Below are 27,517 nucleotides of genomic sequence, written 5' to 3'. Positions count from 1 at the left end.
GCTGTCGGAGCGCCGCTGCCGCCCGGGTCCCCGCCTGTCCCCGCCTGTCCCCGCCGGTCCCCGGGCCCCGCCGGCCTCCGTGTGTCCGCAGCCGGGCCGGAGCATGGCTTGGGGCGAGCTCGGGCTGCTCCGCTGGCTGCGGGAGAGCCGCCAGTCCCGCAAACTCATCCTGCTCATCGTCTTCATCGCGCTGCTGCTGGACAACATGCTGCTCACCGTGGTCGGTAGGTAAAGAGGGCTTGGGCTTCTTTCCCTCCCCCGGCTTCTGCCGGCAGTGATCTCCGGCGGCAGATGTGCTCCCGGAATGCCTGATTGATGCTCTCAAACCCAACATTTTCAAACACTGATTAATTTCGGTTTTAACCGTGAATTCTAGTCCAGGCATTGCAAACGCGCTGCAGTGGACATCAAAGTCCTGCTTTATTTCCATGTTAATTGCAAGATAAGGAATGGTACAAAAAGGTCTTAATAACTCCTTTTTCTCTCTCTCTCTCTCTTTTTTTTTTTTTCCATTTTCCTGCTAAACGCCACTAATACTTCGCAGAATGACAGATAACAGTATTTTTAGCTCATCATCGTTTTTTCTCCTGTGGTCATGCAACTGAAACAACAGGCTAGATAACATTGGAGATGCCTGTTTCCTTGTGATAGTTCCTGTTTCCCCCACATTGGTCTTAAAATGATAGGTTAATAAGAAAACTATCAAAGGCACTTTTAAGAAAAGCACTTCCATGAGTTAGTTTAATAAAATAATAAAAGTTTTGATCAAAGCCTAAGATCCAACTTTTAATGGCTTCAGTGGCACAGTGTCAAGATTCAGAAATCTACTCAAATAAAACAATTGAATATTTTTTCACTGGTAAACTTAGAAGTCTTCATATTCCGATGATTATATGAATTGAAAGAAGATGGTCCAGAGAAACCAGTGGCTCGTGGATGTGCACAAACACACATGAATGCACACGGTTCTCCTGGAAGTGACTCGGTCTGTGCAGAGCCAGCTCTCAGGTGATGCTCCAGACTCAGCTTCTGAATCTGACTCTGAATTTCTTGCAGGGGTTTCAGCTTAAAAGTTGATGCCACAAGGTAGACCTTAGGTTAAAAAAAAATCTATTTTTAGCAAGTTGATTTTTTTATTAATATACTTTAATTAATATAAAATTAGTAATATTTAATTGCTTGTTTATTTGTATGTATGCTAGAGGCCCTAGAAATTATTATAGTTTGCAGATTTGAGAGGCTGGGCTTTTTCAGGACAAAATGCAAGATGGGAAGGGGTGATTCTGTCACTTGCATTAGAATGAATGAACCTGACATCTGTTTTGACAAACTCTGAAATCCTAATGTCTGAGATACATATTAATGCAAGTAAATTGCAGCCAAGATCCTAAAACATGTAAACATAATTCATTTTGGATGATCTTTTCAATGTAAATTTGAAAATTATGAGACATGCAAATATTGACATATTAGTTCTGATTCCTTGATGTAGGTCTGTTTCTTTTTTCCTTACCTATCAATATTTTGGTGGCTTATTTTAGAAATATTTTATATAGTATTTTTTATATTTTTGTTTAATGATCATTCCAATACTCTACTCATTATTCATAATTTTGCAGCCTAATAAAAGTATTTGTGCAGCTACGTGCAACAAAGAGGCTTCAGACACGGGTTTTGATACTTCTCATATTTTGTTTAATGATGTATGTATGCATACAAGACCTTATGGGAATCTTATGAAAACTGGCAAAAAAATAAAGAACAATGGAAATGAACTTTTTGTTTTAAGCTGCACTTCTGAGTTACAGGTGTGTTTTTTCCCATGAGCAAATTTCTCTTTCAGTTCTGTGTTTCTGAACGTGCTTTGTAGGAAAGCCTTGTATTTCCTGATCAATGGCACAGCAAGGAGCTTGGTGATTCCATTTACAAATAACCTGACAGTAAGATGCCAATGTATTCTATTTGTTTTTCCAGTGCCAATAATTCCCAGTTACCTTTACAGCATCGAACACGAGAAAAATGCCACAGAAATCCTGACTGCTAAACCTAACCTACCCTCAGCAACCATGGACAATTTCCAGAGCATCTTCTCCTACTACGACAATTCCACGATGGTCACTGGAAACGAATCTGACAAGACAGAGCCTGGAGAGCTGCATCAGACCCAGACAGAACAAATGGTTGTCAGAGTGACTCCTTCCCCCTCTGACTGCCCCAAGGATGACAAGGAGCTGCTGAATGAGAACGTCCGCGTTGGTCTCTTGTTTGCTTCAAAAGCAACGGTGCAGCTGATGACCAACCCCTTCATAGGGCCTCTGACAAACAGGTATGCCATTGCTGCTGCACTGAAGTGAGGGTCTCACACTGGTGTTTTAGCCCAGATTAGTGTTTCAAGCAGATTGTTCTTAATTCTCTTTTGGGTTGCTGCCTTCTTGCTTGTTCTGGAGGAATGATTTAGTGAAATAAGTATGGTGAACAGTTCTAAACGCTAACACTCTGTCCAAAGTAGCTGCACATCAGCCATTAGAATCACACATTTTTCTCCACCTCCTGAGACCTTGGGTTTTTATAGAAACCTTTGCAGAGGTGGTGTTGAAATATCTCCCATGTAGTTACAGGAGGCCAGAGGACACTGCAATGTGGTGTTCGCAAAGATTGTGAATGGTCAATAATCCTGTGACACCCACATTAGGCAAAGATGATATTGTAGGCAGGGAGTACTCAAAGATTGTATTTCAAAGATTGTATTTCTCGTATTTCAAAGATGAAACTGTAAAACCTTGTTTAGGTTTTATAGTGTGTGTATATATATATATATATATATGTATTTTTTTAATAGAGTATATATACTATTAAACCTAATATATGTACTATATATATATATATACATATAGTCTGAGTGCTTCCTTTCAATCTCATAAAAAGCCTCCACCTGAGAGCTAAGCAGCATTTGAACTCACAGTGTTATGTATTCAAAACCTGTGCTTGATCTGTGGAACTGATCTGAACACAAAAGCTTTAAATGAGAGAGAGTTTCATTTCTCTCTCATTTCCCCTTATCACCAATACATATCACCTCCACTGATATAAGTATACCACCACAAAATTACTTTTGCACAAATGTTGCTGCAAGTTGAGAAGGATTTTTCTTACCTGTATTGTTTAGTGAGGATGCCATAATTCCTCTGCAGGTAAAGTTACATAACATCAAATAATGTTTTTATAATAGCTCTTTGGATGTGCTTCTAGGTTTTCCTAAATGGTTGCCCTATTGAGATTTGCTTTTTTTTTGTGTGTTGGCACCACCATTTCCAGAGCCTGCCAAAAGAGGAGAAAGGTGTGTGGTCACACCTGTCCCCTGGAGCCAGCTCCGGGGCATGTGTGATGCATCCCTGCTTTGGCAGTGAGGCAGGAGATCTTCCTGGAGCATCTCCCTTTCCTGTTAGGGGCAGGGCTGGCACCACACCAGAGTGAGCTTTAGTGCTGGGAGCTGAGGTTTCCTCCTGGAAACATCCCCCAGGTTTCTGCCTGGGGCAGGGGGTGTGACTGCAGGCACAGGGGCGGGTTTGCTCACATGAGTGTGAGAAGGAAAAACAAGGAGCACTTCATCCCATCATCCCACATGACAAACTCCTCCCTCATACAGCTGAAGTGAGTGCCTTAATGGCAAAGTGGCCCTAAATTAAATTTAGGGTTCGCTGGTTTTCTTTCATGCATTATTTGTATCTTGGTACTGGTATCTGCCTTTCTTCTGAGAAATGTTTAGTGGGAAATATCAGTTAACACATTTATCAATTAACTGTAGAAGTTATTGGATACCCTCCCCCTCTTCAGCTGACAATTTCTAATAACAATGTATATGATCAGCTAAAATGTGTGGTTGTATAAATCAAACAGAAAATATCTGGGTTATCAATAGAAAGACTCTTCCTTACCACTGATAAACTGTTTCATTATTGTTAAGCTTTGTGCCTTTATTACTGCTACAGAATTCCAGCAAAATATCAAAGCTTAAACAGAAATGATTTCTTGTTTCAAGATCTGTGTGCACAGTTGGTTAGGATGCCCAGTAAGTTTCTTTTTCAAATGAGTAGCACACTGTGTACAGTGGTTTTTGTTTTTCAGTCAAATATAGCTGTTCAAGAGGGCTTTAGAGTTTTAGTCAAGTGCTGGTTTTCACCAGGCACTGGCTTTGAGTTTGTGCAGCCAGCAACAGGATGTTCTACTCATATGAGTCTGTGCAAATGATCACTATTTTTTAGCTTTTCTGAAGGTTTTGGAGTTTGTTTTCCTTTCTTTTATGATTACTGAGAATGTAGACTTTTCAAAAAAAAATTTCAGAATCGGTTTCATTCAAGGAGTATGTTCTGCAAAAAACCATTTATTTAAAGCCCAGGTCTTTTCATGGAACACCAGACACACCTGGCTCAGAGAACAGGTCTGCAGTTCCTGAAACAATACAAGTTCCCTCTGCCCCAACAAAGTCCTGCCAGAGCAAGCACCGGTGATGGCTTTGCCATAGGAAGTCAACAACACACTTCCCACCCTGGCACGGTTTCAGGGCAGAGCTGATAAGATTTTGTGGGTCAGAAGCACATTATGCTTTTCCTGGTGGTGAAATTTGTAAGAAACTATCCACAAGTACAGCTTTATCCACATGCTTTATCCAACTGTGCTGGCAGTGCCCAGAAAAGCTGTGCCCAGAGAAGCTGTGGCTGCCCCTGGATCCCTGGGAATGCCCAAGGCCAGGTTGGATGGGGCTCTGAGCACCCTGCTCCAGTGGAAGGTGTCCCTGCCCATGGCAGGGGGTTGGAAGGAGATGGGGTCTAAGTTCCCTTCCAACCCAAACCATTCTGTGGTTCCCTGGCTGACTCCACTGCTTTTATCAATCTCTCCCCAAGCTCTGTGCACCAGGCTGTGAGCCCAGCTGTGCCAGCCCCTCAACCACCAGAGACAGGCAATGCCTCTGCCATGTGTGTCCCCTTCTTTTTTTTTCATTAGCCTGAAGAAAATTTGTAGTTTTAACCTTCTTTTTATTCATATCACCCTCAAAAACCATTAAAAATTATTAGCTGTTTTCATCATCACCATGATTTTGACACCATCCTGGCTACAGCTTTGAACTGCTTTGCATGAGAGAGAGAGAGAGTAGCTAGGACCACAATGTGTTCATGCCCAACACAAAGAAGGAAGCAGAGGAATAAATAACATTTATAACTACATATTTACAGTTCAGTTCCTGTGTGAGCTCTCCTTTCAGGTTTTGGCAGAGGTTGGAGTGCCCTGTTCGGTCTGTTCAGGTCACTCTGTCCCTCTGCCTTGCCTGTGCTCCAGCATGGGGGTGGGAGCACAGGGACCACACATCCCATCCCTGCTGACCCTACATGTTCTGTTTGAACTCCACACATATTCAATGGTTCATTGGATCAGAACCTCAAGGAACATATTCTTGCCATGAATCCTTCCCAGACTTCACCTGGCAGTGAAGAGAGCCAGAGTTCCAACCAGGACAGAGCTAGCAAGGGGTGCTCACATGGAGCTGTGTGACAGCAAGGTTGGAATCAGTGGATTTGCAGCACTGTAATTGGTAATTAGGCTCTAATAATCCACAGCTGCTCACCTGGTCAATGTAACCTTTATTGTGCTGTTGCACAGGACCAACAATCTGTTGTCTTAGTCTAGAGTAATCTTGTTAATGGGTATAAATAATTTCCTGAGAGCCCTGCAATCTGGAGCCACAGTGACTGAAATGGAGTTCATCTGGGCATTCTCCATCAGTGGTGGCAGCCTTTCCTTTCCCTCCTTCAACTAGTGACTCAGATTTTTCCAGAGATCAGAAATACTTGTAAGCACTTTTAATAAGCACTTTTAGCTGCAAGCAGCCTTGGTGAGACGCGCTGGACTCTGCTTCAGAATTGCTTGGAGGGTTTTGAAAGGAGTACCCAAGAAAATGATATGTTTAGCCATAGTAACAAGAAAAGATAAGAGAGAAGACAGGCTGTAATATTCTTTGGTGCTGCACACATGCAGAGGAACAAAATGCAGAGATAATTGTGATGGAGGGTGCTATGTAATGGCTGAGGGAAAACAGCACATTCACTTTTCACCTGGCAGAAACATGAATAGCCCAGGACCAAGGGGCAGAATCACTGAATTGGCTGTTGCAGGTGGTGCCTCTCCTTTTTATGATTATTTGTGTTATATAGTGCACTTGCTCAGCAAAAGCCCCCGGTCTGTGCTGTGCAACACCTGTGGAACAGAGCAGGGAATGCAGCTGCAGGTTAGACATTTGTGGCAGCACAACTGCCAACTAATTAGTGCTGATATTTCAGGAGGAGCAGGGTTTGCTGAGAGGCAGGGCGTGTTGAGATTGCCCAGGAGAAGACAATCTGCATCTCTAAGGAAATGTCAGCTGGGTGTGGGCAGGACTGTCCCCTGAGAAAGCCCAAGCATGGCTTCTAGGGGTTCAGCACTTCCATGCAGGGGCACCACTCCAGAATTGTGCATCTCCACATTTTGGGGGATGCTCTGGGCAGTATTATTCTTCCAGAGTATTATAAGGACTTGTTTAGCTCCCACCCTCTGCTATGTGTCACTTTCCACCTTGCTGTGGCCCTGTTTGTCCAAGGAAAAGGAAGAATAACATCTGCAACTGCCAAAATTAAGAACAATTCTTGAACAGTATTACACTGAGCATTAGAAGTGACTTCCAAAATGCTTGTTTTCTTCCTGCCTTCCACCACCAGGAAGTTCCCAGGTGTAGGAAGCCCATTGGAAGAGCTGAAATCTCCTTTATTTAGTATGATAGCACTGCTCTGTGTTTAATTTGTGAATGTTTGTGGAAGATCTCACAGCTCATGTCTCTGATGTCATGATGGAAATGTGAATGTGGGAGCCAATTTGGATGGCATTTCTCTTCATGCAAGTAACTGAATATAATTTCAATGTACTTGTAGCAGAAGCAAATTGCTATTTCACAGGCCCTGTGTCAAGTCTATGAATTGCTTGATTCCTGTGCTGAAATCAGAATTATCCCTCACAGTGCCCATCCTAGATATGTCTGGGATGGCCTTGACAGACCCAGCCCTGCTTTACTTTGCACTGGGAAAAGGCATGAGGACATTCACCACCTGCTTTCACACCCCAGAAAAATCTGATAATGCAGTATCCATGCCAGGATACATGCAGATTTTTTTTTTTTCTTCTGTACTCCTATCAGTGCTTTCTTTAATTGAAAAACTCAAAATCAAAGCAATTGTGATCAAACTCTCTGTGGCCTCTTCTACCTGGGAAGTGCTCAATTCAGCTCTGAGGCAGGTAAAAACTTGTCAAGAGGTAATTTTTTATTTCCTCATGTACGCAGAAACACCACTGGAGACCAGCATCCCATCGTGTAATAACTATTACACACATAGCAAGAGAAAGGCTGGCTTGGAAAAAATCATTCACTTTAAATAAAGCAGACAAAAAAGTATTGCTCTTTTATATATCATGTGTGAAGGTGCTGGGAGATTAAAGTTATTATCCTCAGGCCACAGGGGAAGTTTGTGGTAGGGATTTAATTTGCTTTGGAGACACCAGTTCAGGTAAGTAGCACATGAGTGACCACTCTCTGCTGGATATTTACAACACAAATTACAGATTTCAACCTGGAGAATCTGCACACTATGATTTTATCATATTTTAGTGCAGTGGTGATTTAAGGCAAAATACCACGTGAAAGCTCAATTTATTTCATTCACAAGAATGAGACAAACAATGAATGTTGAGCTGTGGACTCTAGGGAGTTTTTTCATTATCAAAGGCCCTTGATTGTATAAAAATACTAATAAAAAAACAAAGCTCAGAATAATTATTTTGGTTTGTCTATATCGTGACTACTGTTATTAAAAGGGTCATTATTAACCCTTCAATTATTTGATTGACCTGCTTTAGCCAATGCTGCCCATTTAAATGTGCAACACTGTCAAATCATTGGAAAATGAAATCCTTTGAAAGTACTCCTCTGAAAAGCAGGATCCATTGTTGAAGAACTTGGCCATTAAATAATGCCCTGGCAAATACATTTGAGATGCTCAATCCTACAAAAAATGAAGCTGTGAACAAAGTGAGCTGGATAGAATGTGCACACTGTCTTCAGAGCTACCTAGGTTTTGACTCTAGGGTAGATTTTTATTGGTGTGAAAAATAACATGTTGTGATTTGGTTTTTTTTGTGGTTGAATTTTCAGTTTTATCTGCTCAAAAAATGCAAGTGCTTCCCAGCCAGGAAGTTCTTTATTTCCTGGAAACTTAAAAATACTTGGAGCAACCAGGCATTTCTACAGGCTGTTCAGAGTCCTAGTGAAGAAAGCTTTGATCAGCTCTATTTCTACTCCTAAACCCATGGAAAGCAAAAGTATTATTATTCTCAGGATCTTTGGGACTCTTCCAGTGCTCCTGAGGCAAAACTCCCAGAAAAGCTGATGACAAATTTTTCCAGTAAAAAAGCCATTGGCTTGACTATGCCTCATTATAATCATTGTCTCATGAGGATGGAAACAGATGAGCACTGAAACACGACTGGGGTATTTCAAAATTCAGCACACTCAGGGAAATCTTCCCTTGGCATATCTTTGGCAACCTTGTGGAGTCCCAGAGGGATTTTATTGGGAACAATTAAGGCAGAATGAGAACAGGGCAGTCATGAGAAGGATATTTTTTATCCAGGGATTTCAGATAAAAAGTCTGCTGTGTCAGATGAAAAGAAGTTTGTGATGTGGACAAATATGGCCATGTGGTCCACAATAAATAGTTCAAAGCCTGCCAAGAAACTACAGGTTGGGTTTGTGTGGTGTGTGAACTCGTGTAAGACTAACTCAAAACCTCAGAAATGTGAATGTTCATTTTGTTTTCCAGAATAGGCTACCAGATCCCACTGTTTGCTGGCTTCTGCATCATGTTTGTTTCAACAATCAGTAAGTGTCACATCTTACTTGGTCTGGCCCAGGCACAACTTTTAAATAAATGGTCCGTAATAATTATCACTAGGAATTGTTCCTGTTGATGTCTGGGGACTAATTCCCAAGGAAAGTTTAAGGGAGTCAGCTCCACGTTGATGAGATTGAACAAGTGCTCTCCTGGGAACGTGCCCTGAGGAGTCACAACCCTTCATCCCGCCTCAGCAGGTCTCTTCCTCAGCTGAGCCTTTCAGGTTTTTCTGATCTGCAGCAGTGCTCAGACAGTTTTAAACAGCCACGGCAGAGCTGTCCTGTGGGGCCCTGGACAAGCAGATACCATGGGGGTTTATCAGGAAGATTGTGAGGCTGCAGTGGCTCTTGAGTAGGGTATGAGTCAACAGGATCAGAGTGTTGCTAAACATGGCTGTGGGATGTGCAAACAGGAGCACAGCCTGCAAGTCAGCTGAGATAATTTGCCTGCTCTAATGGCATTGATAAGGCTTCAGCTGCTGTTTTATGTTTGGCTCTGACATTTAAAGATGTGGCCCAGACAGAAAGAGTACAGAGAACATCAAGGTTCATTAGAAGCCTGTGGGGATCAGTGAAAGAACTGTTTTTGCCTCAGAAGGCAGATGTAAGATGTATTAGAGCCTGTGACAAAAAAGGGAGGGGACAAACAGTTTTCCAGGTCCACTGTACACAAAAGAAAGAATAATGAGAGGTTTCCCAGAGGAGATGTTGATGGCACATCCCTTGAAGTGCTCAAGGCCGGGTTGGACAGGGCTTGGAGCAGCCTGGTCCAGAGGAAAGTGTCCCCGGCCATGGCAGGGGATTGAGCCAGGTGATCTTTAAGGTCTCTTCTAACCCAAACCATTCTGCTATTCTATGATCTTAAAACTGTACCATCAAGGGGGCTGAAGCTAGGGAAGATGACCTGGTCTTAGAGCCACTGACAGCTCTGTGTTTTAGGAACATGTTAGATAAATTCTGGTTGCATGTAGATAAGAGCAGGGAGCCTAATTCATGGCAGAGGAGAGAACTGCTGTTTTGCTGAAATCCTTTTTTCCTTTATTTTCATGTGTCCACACAGTAGGGATTTTTGTAAAATGAGGTGAAAAGCCCCAAGAGGCAGAACCACAGGGCAGGTGGGAGGAGTGCACATGGATCCCATGTTTAGTTGGTGCATAACACCTTCCTGCAGCTAGAACCTGCTCAAAATTCCTTAGATGGCTCACAGATAGGAGCTGAAAAAAAAGCTTTATAAACTCACTGTAGATTTAATGAGACTGACAATGACATGGGCTCTACAAGCAGAGACGTGGTTGGGTTTCTGAGAAACTCCTGTTTTCCAGGGTTGTGGGTGGAGAATTTAGCCAGGCTGAGTGCAGCATCCAGGGGCTCTGTCCCAAAGGCAGGGAGTGGCTAGGAGTGAAACCTGGGGATAAATCTCTTGGGGAAAGAAAGAGTGGCGCATCCTCTGGTGCAGATTCTCTGCTAGTGGCAGGAGAGGGAACTTGCTGAAGGTTTTGAATGGAGGGATCTGGCTTCCCTGCAGCCAGCTGTGCTCCACACATCTGGCACGGGGCTGGCAGCACCAGGGGAAAACCTCTCTCCACCCACTCGTTATTGGAGGAAGCATTGGTGAGGGTGTGTTACAGCCTGCCTTCCCTGAGTGCCTGGAGCTCCAGACTGGGCAGCTTTAAGTGAAGCAGCGTGGAGAGGAGAGGCTGGAAAGAAAACTCTTACTACTCCTCTTGTGTGCAGCTGAAGCAGAGCAGATGTAATCAAATCCTGAGTAATTAGTTAAAACTGCTTGGGCTCTTGCATTCTGTGTTACCTGGAGGCTTAGACACCTGAGAGCAATTCAACACTGACACATCTAAATGCAATAAGAGAAAATAATGCAGTTAGCATTGAAAGTGGCACAAGTCACTGTAAACACTTGACTAAATTGTAGGAAGTTTTTGTGGTAGTTTCAAGAAATCTAACTTTTTAACCTAGTTATAGTTAACCTAATTTTAAAAATTATCTCTGTTCTTTATTTTTTTTTTCCTGCAGTGTTTGCCTTCTCTGGAAGCTATGCACTACTATTTATTGCCAGGTCCCTTCAAGGAGTGGGTTCCTCATGTTCTTCTGTGGCAGGTAAGAGGTGATAGAGGAAAATGAAGATCACTTTCAGTCTTTTTTTAAATTGAATTTTGTCAGTATGTTCAATAATTAATACAAAAATATTCAGTTGAATCAATTTTTTTTCTGTCTCTTTCATATAAAGTAGCTCAAAAGCAAATGTCTTTTAAGACTTCCTTGGTATTTGGGTTGCAGTAAGGTAGAGCACTAAATGAACTGCACTCTCCCTGGGATTTCTGCACCTGTGTCTTCAACATTTTAAATTCATTTTTAGCCATTTTAAAGGTCACTGGGAACTTATGTTGGTACTTATTACAGTTAGAACAGCAGCTCTGTCTGTTACGGAAATTTCTGTAATAAAATGTTGTTTTCAAGGGCTTATCATGCTGGCTTCCAGTTTAGGTTACACAGTTCCAAAAAAAGTGTCTCATTTTTAAATGAGTAGATAAAATGGTGTATGAGTTTTCAGCCTGAATTATTTGAGCATTCTTGAGGCTGAGGCTGGAGAAAATGCATTTTGTTCATGCTGAATATTCCAATCTTGGAAAAATTTCCTGCAGTGGGCGGAACTGACATCAGGGCTGCAAGTCAAGCTTTCCCAAGGGAAAACATGCCAGAATTAAAATTTTTCTGAGCTGCATCTCATCCCTGTGCAAGGGGGCACCTTGAGCTACGGGCTCTTAGGTGAACACAAGACTTTTTTTTCTCAGCTAATGAACACAAAAGAGCAGAAAAGGCCAAGGGACCATCTAGTCCACCCTTTCCTGAAGGCAGGATCAACTTAATATCTGTCATTCCTCATGCACGCTTGACAGGCATGACCTCAGAAGCCTCCAGAGCTGCCCTCAGCATCCAGCTCAGTGCTTAAGTACCTTTATGGTCAGGAAGGTTTTTTTCCTGATGTTTCATCTAAAGGCTCTTTACTGCCATGTGAACTTATTTCTGCTTGCCATCCTTCAGAGATGAGCACAAAGATCAGTTTCCTTTCTTTATCTTCCTGGCTTTCTTTTGTATTGCAAGACTGTTATCACCTCTCACATCAGTTTTATCCTCTCTGGTTTTAAATTGGGAGTCCTGCAGCTGTCCCTCACAGATATTATTCTGAGCCCTTGCTCTCCCTCTGAGCATTGCCATTCTCTGCATGGTCTCCAGGCAGCCCCAGATTTCTCCCTGTGCTGCCCCAGACCCAGACCCAGCTCAGGGGAGAAGCTCTGACTCCTTGCAGGGCCAGCAGCAGTGGGAGTCTCACCCTGATCTCACAGCAAAGGAAGTTTTGTGTGCCATCACTGGCAATCATTTAATCCCCTGCATTTGTGTGTGCAATCATTCCTATCTATGTGTAGAACTCTGTGTCACTGTCTGCATTCCCCTCTCTTTCTTCTTTCCAGAATATTTCCCCAAATCCCACATTCATTGTGAATTCTAATGCAGCTCTCCAGCTGTTCATGCAAACAGTTTGATGTCATCCACTCTTTTCAATAAACGTGGTAATCCACACAGGACCTCTGCTCTTTTGATGATGGATGGTATTTACTGAATGATCAACCATGCAATGTATTGTTTTCCTTCTCTGTGTAGCTGCAGAACTTATTTACTGAGTCCTATGTAAATCTTGATTTGAAAACAAAATTATTAATTTCTATAAGGACTCTTCTGCAGCATTTACGTCTGCAGTGTCTGAGTGCTCCACAAAAAGACAAGTAAATTAGGCTTCATGTTTCCTTTTGTGAAATGGAGGCTCATAATCAAGTGCAGAAATAAGGCATGTGAAGATAAAGGTCAAAAGGATCCTTTAATTTTTTGATGCTGAACTTGAAATACTCATTTACAAAGCAATCATCTCTGCACAATTCCTCATGCCCAGAGCATCTGTCCATAATTGGAGCTAAGTGGTCACCAGACCTTTGTGCACTCTGAGTATAAATAAATGATGGTGAATACTTGTCAAAAGCTTCGATTCTGCTCATTGGAAAGCATCATCAAAAAGCTCTGTGACAAAGAGATGAATAAACAATCTAACAAATAAGGGCATCACTAAATTACCTGACTAATACTCCACAATAGAACATGGATGGTGCTAAAACCATTTTTGCTTGGAAGTTTGTTCTATGGGGAGGGGGTATATTTATATATACACACACATAAAAACCCCCAAAACCACTTGGTCATTTCTGTATAATGCTTAGTAGGTGTGGCAAATGATGGCCATAAACTGTAGCACACAGACGCCTAATTTTGTGCTGTGCTGGTTTCTTATGTCTCTTTATCTATTTATTTATTTAATTTTAATTGTAGGGATGGGACTGCTCGCCACTGTTTATACGGATGATGAAGAGAGAGGCAACGCAATGGGAATTGCACTTGGAGGCCTGGCTATGGGAGTATTAGGTCAGTGAGTTGGAGGCTCTGCTGGCAGTAGAAGCCATCCCCCAGCCATCCCAAAGCTTGTTCCTGGGGCCTCTGGAAGCAGCAGAAGGGTCTCCCTGGGTGTCGTGGTATTGTGCAGTCTCCAGACTGGATTCATGGTGCATGTGAAGAGCAGCTTTTCCCACAGCACGCATTCCCTGTGTGGATACACATGTCAAGCAGTGATCTCTGCAACGTTTGGGTTTTGTTTACATTGCACACTGTTTTGAGGAATGAAGAATATGGTTATTGCCATGGTCAATGATCTTTGTGGGGATTTTCAAACCGGATTTTTGGTTGCTGTGTGCCCGCAGCAGGATGCCCGATTGTTTGCAGGGGTTTTGTTCAGAGTCAGAGTCTTCACAACTGTGTCCTCTCCTTTCCTTGGCAGTGGGCCCCCCTTTTGGCAGTGTCATGTATGAGTTTGTGGGGAAGAGCTCTCCTTTCCTGGTGCTGGCAGCCCTGGCTCTGTTCGATGGAGGTCAGTAGATCCCTGAGTCAGTGTCACCCTGAGGCACGTCCCTCTCCTGTTCCTGCCATCCATCCCCCTTCCTGGAGGAGAGTTACAGCATGGATTTCTTTTCACAGCTGTTCAGTTACTTGTTCTGCAGCCCTCCAGAACACAGGCAGAAGTGAGTATTAAGGTAAAACCCTGCAGGAATGGGTGTCACTTTGCCTTTCCTAATCCCAAGCTTTTGTTTCACAGAGTCAGAAGGGGACACCTTTACTGACCCTTTTGAAGGACCCGTACATCATTATTGCAGCAGGTACCAGACCCTTTTTTTCCTTCTTTAAACCAGCCATTGATGTCATTTCTGGCCTCTTGGCATGCCTTGGGTTGAGCTGCTTTAACAACATTGTCATTTGCTGGTTTACTTTATGTAAAGATCTAAGAATGTGTTGGTAATACAGGATGAATGAACCAGCAGAAGCACAATAGGCAGAAAATTTGAAATAAATGTTTCTTTTGAACTGAGAGGCCACAAATGACTTGCAGGTGCCAGGAAACCTCCTGTGAGGCAAGTGACTTGGGCCAAGGCTTTCAGAGTGAGGGATTGCCAGCACATCACAGCAGGCACAGGGAATAACATTGAACTTTGTTTCTGTTTGAGGAAGGAGTGAGTTTGGTCTCTTGAGTGTGAATTGTTGTATTGCAGAAAAGGTCTGGTGGAATGGTGGATGGTGTTTGGTATTATATGTATCTTTTTTCTAATGAGCCTTTCGTCTCAAGAGAAGTTTGCCTTTTTGCATTGCACATTGTTGAATGTTTGTTCTGAAGTCTGTAATTAAACCTGGCCCTTTCTAGTGTTGACAAAATACCTGGAAACAGATAATTATTTTCACAGTTCTGTTTCTTCATCCTAACTTGTCAAACAGAGCAATTCTTCCAGGCATTTCTGGAAGTTTTCTGTTTCTTGCTGATCTCAGGGAATTATCAAAACCTTAATGCTGTGACTTAAGTTATGCAGACCCTTTGGGGAATTATCAAAACCTTAACTCTGTGACTTGGTCGAGCTGTGACTTAAGTTATGCAGACCCTTTTGCTTGAGAAATTCTTGGAGCAGGAAAAAAAACACTGAATAAAAGTATTTGAGGGAAAAGTATAGCAGTGACAGTACTTGTGATAACAGATCAGGTTTGTTGTTCAGCTGATTCAGTAACTTCTACAGCACTTAAAGCATATAAAGTATGAGAAAGTCCTTCCCATGGGTTATCAGTGGAATTAAGGGGAGCACTTGGGGTCTCTGCCCCCCAGGACAGATGCTGCCCAGTGCTTTGACAGTGCAGATGATGCTGATGTTCTCTGATCTCAGCCTCTTCTCCTTGCTTTATTTCCCTTGCAGACCAAATTTGGTTTTGCCAGAGCTGAATGCCAAATGCCCTGGTTTGTGTCAGAGGTGATGCTTCACAGCCTGTGCCATCAGTACCCTCTGACTAGGCAGAAGAAATGTCACTGACATGTTTTGTCCCTGCTGGTGGCAGCTCAGGGAGTGAAATCAGTCTCGTTCCTGAAGCCAAACCTCACTGACAGGGATGACAGGAAAATCAGTGCTGCTGCCTGGCAAAGCTGCATGGACAGACAAGCTGGCTGAAATGATCAGATCCAAACCCAGAGCTGAGACAGATATCATCATGAGCACACAGGTCCTTGGGAAGGTGTGGGACAGCTTTTCACTGGTGCCTGCTCTTTCACAGGAAAAGGCCACTGATGTCTGTGGCACTCTGCCAAAAGCTGGGAGGGCTCTTGGCTGGGGAGATGGGATTCAGCTGGAAGGCTGCAATTTCACACCTTCTGGCCAACACAGGACATTCCATCTCATTCAAGGAGGAAAAGATGTAGGATTCATGCCCTTGACATGTGGCACGTTAAAGTAAGGTCAGCTCCAGGCAAGACTGAGGAAAAAAATAATTTATTTTCTTTTGGGGAAGCTTTGCTGAGGTAGCAGGCTCTTGGACTTTGCCCTGAGATTGCAGAGTACAGCTCAGGCTCTCGTTTTTCTCTTGGGGCACATTCTACAGGTCTGAAGCACCTTTATCACCATATCCCTGAGTGCTCTGGTGAGCTCTGCTGCTGCTTCCTGGCTAAGGAGAAGTAGGTGCCACAACCATGTGCAAACACACCTGTTTCTCCTTCCTTTGAGCTTTATTCAGAATAGAATAAACTAAATAGAATAGAATAAATTAAATAGAATAAATGAAATAGCAAATCCTTTGCTATTTAAGCTGTCTCAGAATGGTCCTGCTTCCTCTGGCTGCACTTTGTGCAGTCTGAAATGTTTTTTTCCAGCATCAAGGAAGCTGTTTGAGCCTGGCTGATTTTGGCTTGGGAGAGCCCCAAGGTGTTTAACTGGGGCTCCTTAGAGAGGCACTCTGGGAGCTTGCACTCAGGTGGAAAGGTTGGCTTTTGTCTTTAGGGCAAAGCAGTGCTGAACTGTTGCTCCTTGCCTGGGGAAGGGAGTGAGCCAGCAGGCCAGCAAGTTCATTTTAGGGATTGTGGATACACAGTCTGATGTATTCTGACAGCTTTGAGCAAAGAATGACATCAGTGCTCATTTGGTTTTGAACCTTGTGATGAGGAACTCCCTCCCAGAGAAATAATGTTCCTCTGACCTCTGAAAAATACAGTTTGGGGGTTTTTTTTAAGGTAAAATTTATATAGTAAATGACTGGAAGAGTCTAGAATATTTTCCTGAAGTCCAGATACTGTAAATATTAGGAAGAAAGATGGGAACGCAAGTCTGAGGTTGTCACTTCCAGCAGTGATTCCCAAAAGCCATTTTTAAGGGATTAGCAGAGTGTCCTGTTGCCCTGCATTAAGCTTTGAGTGCCTGAGGGTGTTTTGAGTAAGCATGAAAGGCATCTTGAACCCAAAGAAATACCATGGGGTTTATAATCCCTGCGCTGGAGCTGAAGTGCAGCTCTGAGGAGAGATGAACGTGACACAAACCCGCTGGAGCCTGGCTCTGCAGGCAGGGGTGTGGGCAGAGCTGAGCTGGCAGCCCACGCTGAATCAGCACTGCCACCACTTGTTATCCTTTCTGTCCGGGTAATTAAAGGTCCAGGGATTCAAAAGACATTTGTAAGCATTTGAAATTCATAGGGCTGTGCAAGCTGGAAGCCAAAGCCACGTTTGCTGCACAGGCTGGCTCACTGCTGCCTGTAGGATCTCCAGAGGAAATGCCCATTTGTGGGGAACAGACATCCCTGTGCTTGGATCTTGGCATTTTTAGGATCAAGACCTCCACATCCTGTCATGTGAGGTAGGCATGCTCTCTCAGATGACAGAGGCACAGGGTCAGAGCCTGAGCCTCTTACACAACAGGGCTCTGGTGTTGCCCCAGGAGACCAGGTAAAGACCAAGTGATTGTAGTTTTAGCTAATCATTTGTACAACAGACCTCATGAACTTTCCAAATGTCATCAAGCTCACTGCAAACTTTCACATTATGAAATAGCTTAACCTTTATTGTAGAATTTCTAGGAGAATAGAAACATATAAAAAGTGGCCTTCAGTGATTTTACACTGTGTTCTCTTTAATGTTAATCACCATCTGACACATGACAGATACGGCTGTTAAGAGTGTAATATTTTATGTAAAACCATCCATTCTTTGCACGATGTTTTGTTTATAGTCAAATGAAATGATTACTACTGTTTTTCCCCTCCCCTTCTTTCTTTAAGGTTCAATCTGTTTTGCAAACATGGCTATTGCTATGCTTGAACCAGCTTTACCCATCTGGATGATGGAGACCATGTGCTCAAAAAAATGGCAGCTTGGTAAAGTACAGTACATTGTTTGCATCTCTATATTTTCTCTGTTGAATGTCTGAGTTCTGTTCCTGTTAAAGATTATTTGCTTCAGGGGGGTAATTTTTGAATTTTTTTTTTTTTTTTTTTTTACAATCTGTAAAGTGTCAGTGTTAAACCTGCACAATTACAAACACTGGTATGTAAGAAAAAAATTACACAGAGGGGTGATGTTATTGCAATAGAGGCTCCTGTAATGGGCTACACTCACATTTCAAGGAAAAATAGTTGCAGGCAGCCTCAGGACTGGTGTGATCAGCTCCATTGGGAATCCCAGCTCTGCTCTGGCAGTGGATGTTGGCCAGGGCAGCTGCAGGGTGCCTGTTGAGCTGCAGAGCCAGCCTTGCAGAGCAAAACCATTTGGTTTTTTTCCCCGTGGGGAATCCCTGCTCAGTGTCTAGTGTGCATTGCCCTGAGCAGGCAGGCACAGAGATCTGCAGCAGGGGCTCTGTGCTGGGTGCGAGGCAGGCTCATGGCAGCACAGCCTCCTTCCAGCCTGCTCCTGCTGGCACGTGGAGGAAAGATGGACTGCTGCTTAAAACATGCACATGAGGAGCACTTTCCCTTGGAATTTACATATTTGGCTTCCTTTAGTGGTTCCTTAATCATCCCTTTCAGCAGAAAGCAATGGGGTGACTCACCTTGGACCTCGTTATGATTTTTAGCAGGGACACAGCCTTGGGAAACCAAGTCCATGGGCAAACATGGAATGTGCTCCATTTGCCCTCCAGAGTAAACTGGGGCAGTTACTTTCTCTTTGAGGTGAGCAGGAAAAAGTGGAATTAAATCCACCAGAGAGTGGATTAAATTCTAGTGAGTGACAAACTGTGTGTGAGAGGTTGATGTGGATCTTCTTAAGTGGGGCATGCCCAGCCTTCATCTATCTCTGGTTAATTTAGTGATGTGGTCATGAGGGTATTTTTTAATATCAGTGTAGAGTTTGAAAGAAAACTCCTTCATGAAAATGATGTTCAGCTGATATCCCTGCTCTGTGTTAATGTACACTTTACACCCCACAGGAAGCACAAACCTTTGTTCTAATTAGTGCAATTGAGATCTAGAATGGCCACAGGTGCAGTTCTTACTGTACTGCTGAACCTGGCAATAACCTCTAGCCTGAAATACAGCAGAATGAACATGCAAACTTAGGTATTTTGAACCTCAAAAAGGAAAAATAAATATTGCCTATCTACCTCTCTCACCAGTTTCATATTACTGGTGCAATTGAAAGGACATTTACAAATCTCTTCATTGAACAGAGGTTACTCAAAGGAAAATATCCATTTTAAATAAGACTAATTTAACCCCTTAATGATACAAGTAATTGACTCCATTTCACTTTGTCTGATTTGACAGCATTAATGAAAATTTTTAAGCCTCTTAAATTGTAAATTGAACTGCAGGGTTTTAAGCAAATTATTATTTTATGCAATTGGAAGCCAGCTGTTTGAAGCATGATCTGAAGAAGGTATAAAGAACCTTGATTTGACCAATGAATATTACTGTGCATAAAGCCTGTTTAGAAAAGGATGGTTCTGCCTCAGTATACCACAGCTTACAGACCAACCTGTGCAAGTCTTATTTAACAAGCCTTTGCAGTATAATTTCTCTTTTACAGCTGTCAGGGTCTGCTCTGTGTGACCATTTGGTATAACCAGATAGCTCCCAGCAGTGCTGAAGTAGCTGTGGTTACACAGGCTGAAATGAAATCTTTCCCCAGCATCACCAACACCACTGTAACCCACAAGGTTTTTAATCACAGGATATTGCTGTGCTAAAAATTACCTCTTGATTTTTTTCTTATGAATATATCAGAGAGATGGGAAGGAAGATGGATAGGCAGGAAATGAGAAAACCAACGTTGCCCTGGTGAAAGATGAGGAGCACACACACGTGAAGGCAGGGGTTGGATTGTGTACCCTGACACCACAGCTGCTTTCTGAACCTCTGGCTGGGTCCTGCCCTGGGACTTCTGTGTAAGGAGAGGATGAGTCCTCCAGTACAGACTGTAATAACTGGATTTTAAACCAGAGATGTCACCAGACAACAGCATCTGCTCTAGATACAGCCACTGCTGTGGCAATCTCAGGGACAGAAAAACAGTGCTGGTGCCAACAGTGTGCTTTTCCAAGTGGAGGTGGGAAATCAGACAGAATTTACTCAGGTGTCCTCATCTGCAAGCTATTACAGTTTTTAAAAAAAAATTATTTTACTTAAACCAAGATGTGATTAAGACCAAAAAATTTAAAATACATTGGCTAAATCATTTGGCTACAATTTTTAAAGGTTTTTTACCCTTACATTATTGATACATGCTTCAGCCTGTGTTTGACCAAGGGCCATATCACAGCACTGCTGTAACTGGAAGCTTCATGGCATTCCCAGGCTCGGAGGGGGCTGTCCCCTGCTGTCCCCTGCTGTCCCCCCACCCTGAGCTCCCCGGGCTGGCTGCATGTGCTCAGCACATGCTCCATAAACCCTGCACGGCAGGAGAGTTGCTCCCCTTGACCTATCCCGAAGCTTATTGCAGTCAGATATAAACTTTTTGCTCTTTGTTTTTCTGTCCCCTCTCCCAGACCAGCTCTTGTATCTAATGCTGAAAAACTCTGTTCAAAGGCATCGTGCTGCTGCTGCATTTCACAGATGATGTCCTTAGATTTCACAGGAAAGCTGCAACAAACCGGATATTTGATTCTTTGGGCTCTATTAGATGTGTCCAGATCAAAATTACAGTGTCTGGCATTTATTAGTTTCTTCTAACACTTCACTGAAATCCGTGCTGATAAAACCTCTCATTCATATTTTTCAGGCGTCGCTTTTCTTCCAGCTAGCATCTCTTATCTCATTGGGACGAATCTTTTTGGGATACTTGCACACAAAATTGGAAGGTATGCTTAATTTAAAAATACTCATCACCTTCCAGTCTCTTCATGTACCATTTCCAATGTTTCCCTGGGCAGTTTATTGATAGTGGAAATTATTAAAGCTTCTTTTATAGGAGCAAAATTGCTCTTTTTTTGAACACATTGCTACTTTTGCTTTTAACTTTTTTTAACTCAGCCCTTCAGACATGGCTTTGAAACATTCAGGATCAGCTCTAATATCTAATTATCACCATCTCTGAGTGATGTTTCTTCTTTGGTAGGTGGCTTTGTGCTTTGCTCGGGATGCTAATCGTGGGAATAAGTATTTTATGTGTAAGTAGACAATCACACATCTTTTAAATCATGTGAATGTTTGTGTGCTCATCTTCAAACATGTGCTTTTTCCCATGAGAGTTTTATGACATGATATTAAACAATGCGTGGTTAATAGGTTCCAGATCAGAGTTTTGAGTGCTTTCCAATTTCAGTGCTTCAATTATTTTTAGAAATGATGACTCTGAGAGAGACATGCTCCTCTGTTGAGCTGTCACTCAGCAGTTTATAATAGTAAGTGTGTCAGTGGTTTAATGGCACAGTTGTCTGAAATGACAGCTCAGAAGAAAGATCAAACTCTTAGATCTGTACAAAGTGGGCCATAACTACTTGGAGAATTTATCTCAGAAATAGAAGCTAACCTCATTAGCATGTGCAGCGTGACGTAATTGACTGCCTGAAATTTCCTTTGCAGGTACCGTTTGCCAAAAACATTTATGGGCTCATAGCACCAACTTTTGGAGTTGGATTTGCCATAGGTAAGAGCATTTGCAATGAGTTCTTACAATCTGTTGTTTCTGTAAAAACGATTTGGCATGAAGTTACACAGAAAATCAGTTTTGTTGCCATTCTGGTCTGACAGTGGTGCAGCCTGAGCTGGGGCCCAAACTGGCAGAGCAAGAAGGACTGAGGGACAGTGCTTAGGAGATTGAACCAGGCTGCTTTACACCAGCTGGACCCTCAAGCCTGTCCTGAACTGCTTCATCGACCTAAACAGACCTTTCAACCTGTCCATGAATGCAATTTTTTTTAGAAATGCAGCCGTGCATGGCTCCAAACCCACAGCCTTTCCTGCAGAGGAAAAGGATTTATATGGACATTTCCATGGGGAAAAAAAAAAAGGCTTAAATTGTTTGTACATAAAGAGGAATTCCCAGGCTCACACACATGTACTCCTCAAGTGTGACTTTCCTTACACTGGGCTGTCAGGCAGGCTGCAGTGGGACCCTGCCTTGCTTTTCAGTGCTTGGTGCTCAGCAAATGTCCTGGGGCACCTTCACACGAGGGATGTGCAGAGAGGAAAGAAGCCACAGGCACCAATTCAGACCCCAAGTGTCTCAGCAGTTTTGTGAGCTGTCTGTGCTGTTTCTTGCCAGAAATGAGAGTGTATATCAAAGGACATGATAAAAACGCTGTAAATAATTCTGATTGAGTGGGGACTAATGCTGTCTTTTAGGCCTTCAGTCAGGGTAAGTTCACACCAGATAACTTTCCCCTAATTACTTGGCAGGGAATGTGAGGTGGGAGCTTTGGTGGGAAGAGTGGATACACCCTAAGCTCACAGCTCTCCTGTCCTCTGGCAGGTGCCATGTGTCCACCTGTATCCATGTCCACTCGTGACCCCAGACACAGCAAACACCATAAAAAGCAAAGCTAACACAGACTATTTCTACACAAATCTTGCTCAGTTATGAACAAGCATCCTTTTAGCTGCTTTTGCACCCCTTCTTAGCACACAGCTCACCAAGATGCTAAAAGAAGGGGAAGAAAAGGCAGCATTTTCCTGGAATCTGTTTTGCAGGGATGGTGGACTCCTCCATGATGCCAATCATGGGCTACCTGGTGGATCTGCGCCACGTGTCAGTCTATGGCAGTGTGTATGCAATAGCTGACGTTGCCTTTTGCATGGGTTTTGCCATAGGTAAGTCCAGCCTTTCCCTGCCTGGAAAGCACAGTGAAGAAAAGTAGGAATCTGCTACAATACCAGCTGTGAATCCCAGTAATACTTGCAGATTTTATGAGAGGAGGTCCCTATTTTCTGAAAGAAATCAGAGCAGGGGAATTGTGTTTGGCATCTGTTCCCCTCCCCTGCAGCAATTTGTGGTCACTCCATGAGCTGCAAGAGGCCTGAGGGTGTCTGAAGGCACCGAACACAAATGGGATATGCTGAGGAAAGAGGTTTTGGGACATTTAAAATGAACACCACAGCTGTGCTCCAAGGGTCTGTGGTGGGAATCACTCCCCCTTGGCTCCCTGCCTCCCTGAGAGCATGACACAGGATGCCCTCAGGAGCATCTCTAATCTCCCCAAGGAATGTGGGTATGTCTGTGTGGGGAACCACTCCCCCTTGGTCCCCTGCCTCCCTGAGAGCATGACACAGATGCCCTCAGGAGCATCTCTAATCTCCCCAAGGAATGTGGGTATGGAGCCAGGAAAGTTTTATGACATAGTTACGAACGTGTATTTACATTCCTCAAATTTGTTTGTTAGATGGGGGGTTTGTATACAGAATTACTGTTGTTTAAAGTGATTGCTGCAAATTTTGTGTCTGAGCAATCTCCAGAAAAGGGTTTTTATCTGTACAAGGTCCCTCTGCTGGTGGTGCCATTGCCAAGGCCATTGGATTCCCATGGCTTATGACAATTATAGGAATTGTGGATATCATCTTTGCTCCCCTGTGCTTTTTCCTTCGAAGTCCACCTGCCAAAGAGGAGAAAATGGTAAGTGCAACTTGGTTTCTTTCTTTTTCTTTTTTTTTTTTTTTTTTAATTTTGGGTTTTTTTCAGTGAAACAAATAGTAACTTATATTTGCATCTTTGCCTCTAACTTCTTCAAAACAGGACCAGCACAGTGTCCCCACATTTCACCTTCAGGCATTAACTTTGGAATGAACCCCACCTTCCTTCTATATCCAAGATGTAGAAAGGCAAATCCTTTATTAGTTAGATGTTACAAAGTCACAAATTTGATTTTTAGGAAACAGGGTCCTGCAGACATTCCTCTGCATCACCATATGCTGTGGTGGAGTCAGTAGAGAATTCATTTCTCTTTTCCTTGAGGAGCCAGAACTCTATTGGCCGGTTGACCAAATTATTCCTTGGTGTGCCTGGTTTTTTCCTAAAATCCTCTGGGAAAAAATATAAAAAAATATACCACAGTATATTTAGAATATTTTTAATCATCTTTTTTTCTTCCTTCTCTTTCCTTCATACAGTTCACCTGTCCCTACAAACTAGTGGCTTCTCTTTTCCAATACATACCACAGGGCTTCTCTCTCTTTTTTTTTTTAATATAAATTTGCCAAAGACTTAATGATCTAGAGCACTCAGTGCTCCCCAGCCACGGTAAGGCAAGAACAGTGTCACCATCTGTAGGTTTAACCCACTCAGCACTCCATCCTTGCTCTTTCTGAAAAAGGCTGATCTGGGCCCAAAATGTTGCTGGTTGTTTATTTGGGTGAAAAGAAACTAATTTTGCATGGTCATCAAGGTAAGGACAGCACCTGATGCTGGTGCTGCTCACTTTGTACTAGCAGAAGGTGGAAAATTGAATTTTGCTGGAATAATGGTGCGTGTGAGGCCAGAGACCTTCTGTTTGGCTCATATTTGGACTGCAGAATCCCAGTTAATCCCTTGTCATGACCTTTGCTGAATGCACTGGTTTAGTTTGTTTTGGATTTTGTACATTAAATAAGGCTGAGGAACAGAAAAGAAAAAAAAAATCAGCTGCTGTTTCCCGGCAATATAAAATTTACCATGTACTTCCATGGTCCCTGACTGTTTCACTTGTAACATCACAACCCTGAAGGGACAGGAGTCTCCCCATGGCTCCAGCACCTTCCAGCATCTGCCACCTCTAATACATCTTTAAATGCAAAATAGCTCCTGTTCCCAAGCAACTCATGGCTGTAAAATGATGTATCAGTTCTTTCAGGTTGGAGGAGAGTCAAAAGGATGGTCCCAAAATTGTGGTCTTTGCATAATTATTAACCCCCAAGCTTAATTACACTCAGCAGGAAGAACACTACACAGCTGCTCCAAAACTCCTTGGGCAATTTCAGCCCAGAGAATTTAGTATTTCATCTGGCCCTAACCATGATTATCCCTTTTAGCTTGCCGTGGGTGTCAAAGCACAGTGTTGGGACCACCACTCTTGGCATCATCCTCAGTTTTGCTGTTCTGGATCTCCATGGAAAGAGGGGACAAAAGCAGTGAAAGAGAATTGGCTTGAAGCAGTAGGACTGCTTTTGACCATTCATCCAGGTTTTAATAGATGGAAATGAATTATGGGAGGGGTAAACTATTGCATCTGCAGAGCAGGTAGATGTATTTCAATAATACCTGGGCTGAAATACTGAAAATAGAAATTTTCCAGAGATGTCTTTAGCACTAAGATCACCCTAATTACAATCAGTTTGGGCTCTGCCCCAAGGGAGGAGAGGCGAATCCCTGAGTGGTGCAGGCAGCCCCAGCCTCAGCTGGATGCTAAGCAGAAATACTCACACTCTGTTTTCTTCCAGGCAATACTCATGGATCACAACTGTCCCGTGAAAACAAAAATGTACACCCAGAACAACATCCAATCCTACCCCATAGGTGAAGAAGAGGAGGAATATGAAAGTGACGAATAACAGAAAAGCCATATAACGTATTTAGGTGTACAAAATGCTGTGGTTCATGTGAAACATCTCATCCAGAAATAGGTTTTAGTTGTACTATACATTTAATAGTGAAATGGTCAGAAAAACCAAAGGTATATTATTTATTGGCCGTGACTATAAAGCAGACTGAAAACCGCCTTATGGGGGGGAAAGAGCTTTTATAGACCATTTGTATAGTGTTACTCTTTGTGTATTTAATTCTATTGAATATTACACTCTATTTTTTATTAAATGTGTAGTATAAATCTGTATAAAATGTGAATTTTAACTATTCGGTTCTTAAAGTCACCTCACTGACAGTATTTCATATTTTATTTGAAGTCATAGGTTACTGTCAAACTTGAGTCTTTCTCATTTAATTGGAAATTTAAAAAAGCAACTCTCAAAGAAAACCCATCCAATTTGCATCCTGTTAAGTGACACCCTTGTAAGTGCACTGAGAGCAGCTGGACTTCAGAGTGTGGACAGCACTGTCACTTTTTTTCATCAACTTCAGGTCCTAATAATACACACAACAAAACTAAATAAGAGGCACAACTTCTCTGCCAGTTAAAGTACTGACTTCTCCCTGAACCACCAATGTTGAGGAAAACATGCTGTTAAAACAGATGAGTGTATTGCTATTATTGGTATCTAACAAAGTTTTAATCAAGCAGTTGTGCTTGATGAAGCCCCCAAACACAATACCAGGTAAACAAATGGGTACGAACACCCCTGTTCCTGTCCCTTAGCAGGGAATGTAACAGCATGAGGATACTTTTCATATTTTTATCTTTTGGATCTTTTAACATGTTTCAACTTTATTTTAGTTGCATCTTCAGTGAGTTGTTAGGAAAAACTGCAGTATTACAGTATTTAGTTTTAGCATGTACTGAAAGTGAGCTGCTAACTGGAGCAGTTCAAACTACTCTTTCACGTGCATTTACGTATACATCTAAAAATTCAGTGTACAGTTATTTTTATAAATGAGTTCAAATACATTCTTTGCTTAAAAAAATGGAAGAAACAGCCAGTTTGTTGCCAGTCTCTCATAACATTTGGGGACACAGCCCAATACAGGTGAAGTATTGTATTAGGCAGTCCCTGTCTGCACTTAGGAAAAAAAAAAAAAAAAAAAAAAAAAGACTTGGATAGAAAGCATTTGAAAAGCAATGTCCTTCTCAACCATGGTGTATCATTTCATTTGTAAAATGAAAATCTTTATGTGCCTTCTCTCATGTAATTGCAGATGTTTTATGTACTACAGCATAGATACTATGTTTACATATAGTTTTGTAAAGCATATATACTATGGTCAAAAAATATGAAAAAATATAGTGGATCAAACTTTAAGTATTGCTCTGTCAATAATTATGCATTCAGAACACATCAAAATAAAGTTATCTGACAGAACTTCATGATCTATTGTAATAAAGTGAAAAAAAAAAAGAATTAAAAAAGAACAACCCCCCTCATGATTTGCTTTATGCAGTGTACTTTACCAGCGGGGGGAAAGCTGTCAGGAAAGCATTTCTCAGAGCTCCTTCAGAAACCAAGATTCTGTCATACAATGAATTCTTCACCAACACCAAGTAAGTAATAATTGTGCAGATCAGTGGCTATTTATAGTAGGCTCACATTTTACTGTGATTTGCACAATGAAACTTTGCCCCTAGGAATGTTATTCTACTTAACGTCACTGAAGTCTTTTGGTCAACATCAAATTGTCAATCTGATCAAATCTGAGACTGAAATACCAATGCAAGAATTCTGAATTATTACAGGATGTGTTCATCTTTTTGCCAGCTGATCAACCAGTGTATTTCTTGAATTCACTAATACATAATTCAAACATAGCAACTCACATTTTTTTAAAAGCACAGAAAGGCTTTCTTCATGGCTTGGTTTGGAATGTTTGAGCACATCAAAACTAAGGAGGAGTTTGCGTTAATCTGCAACATGAGTATGAGGAGGAGACCAAGGAGAGAGAAATGGATCACATTCCTTTTCTACAGCTGCTGCCAGTTTCTGCTGGGCCTGAGGGAGCAGCATCTCCCCAGGGTTTGCTGACAGATCAGTGCAGTGCAGTGACTCCCTTCTCTTGCTCCACTTCTGCTCCACCAGAAGAGGAAGATTAATTAAAAACCCCACAGACACTCGTGTTTGTAATCTCCGTGCCAC

At 42.4% G+C, this 27,517-nt stretch overlaps 1 protein-coding gene across 1 annotated transcript; it reads left to right on the top strand.

The window, feature by feature from the left end:
* Positions 1–26,726, top strand: SLC18A2 (solute carrier family 18 member A2). The gene is made up of 15 exons (XM_041461249.1): positions 1–224; positions 1,975–2,326; positions 8,898–8,956; positions 10,997–11,080; positions 13,361–13,453; positions 13,863–13,952; positions 14,060–14,103; positions 14,178–14,238; positions 17,654–17,749; positions 20,589–20,667; positions 20,925–20,976; positions 21,392–21,455; positions 22,499–22,618; positions 23,284–23,417; positions 25,217–26,726. Exons 1-15 carry the CDS (start codon positions 104–106, stop codon positions 25,325–25,327), a joined length of 1,560 nt encoding a protein of 519 aa, XP_041317183.1. The 5' UTR covers positions 1–103; the 3' UTR covers positions 25,328–26,726.
* Positions 26,727–27,517: the final 791 nt, after the last annotated feature.

This window comes from Pyrgilauda ruficollis, unplaced genomic scaffold (assembly GCF_017590135.1).
Source record: "Pyrgilauda ruficollis isolate IOZ18807 unplaced genomic scaffold, ASM1759013v1 scaffold15, whole genome shotgun sequence".
Taxonomy (NCBI): domain Eukaryota; kingdom Metazoa; phylum Chordata; class Aves; order Passeriformes; family Passeridae; genus Pyrgilauda; species Pyrgilauda ruficollis.
Note: the sequence above shows the minus strand (reverse complement) of the source record. Positions and strands in the feature narration are given on the sequence as shown.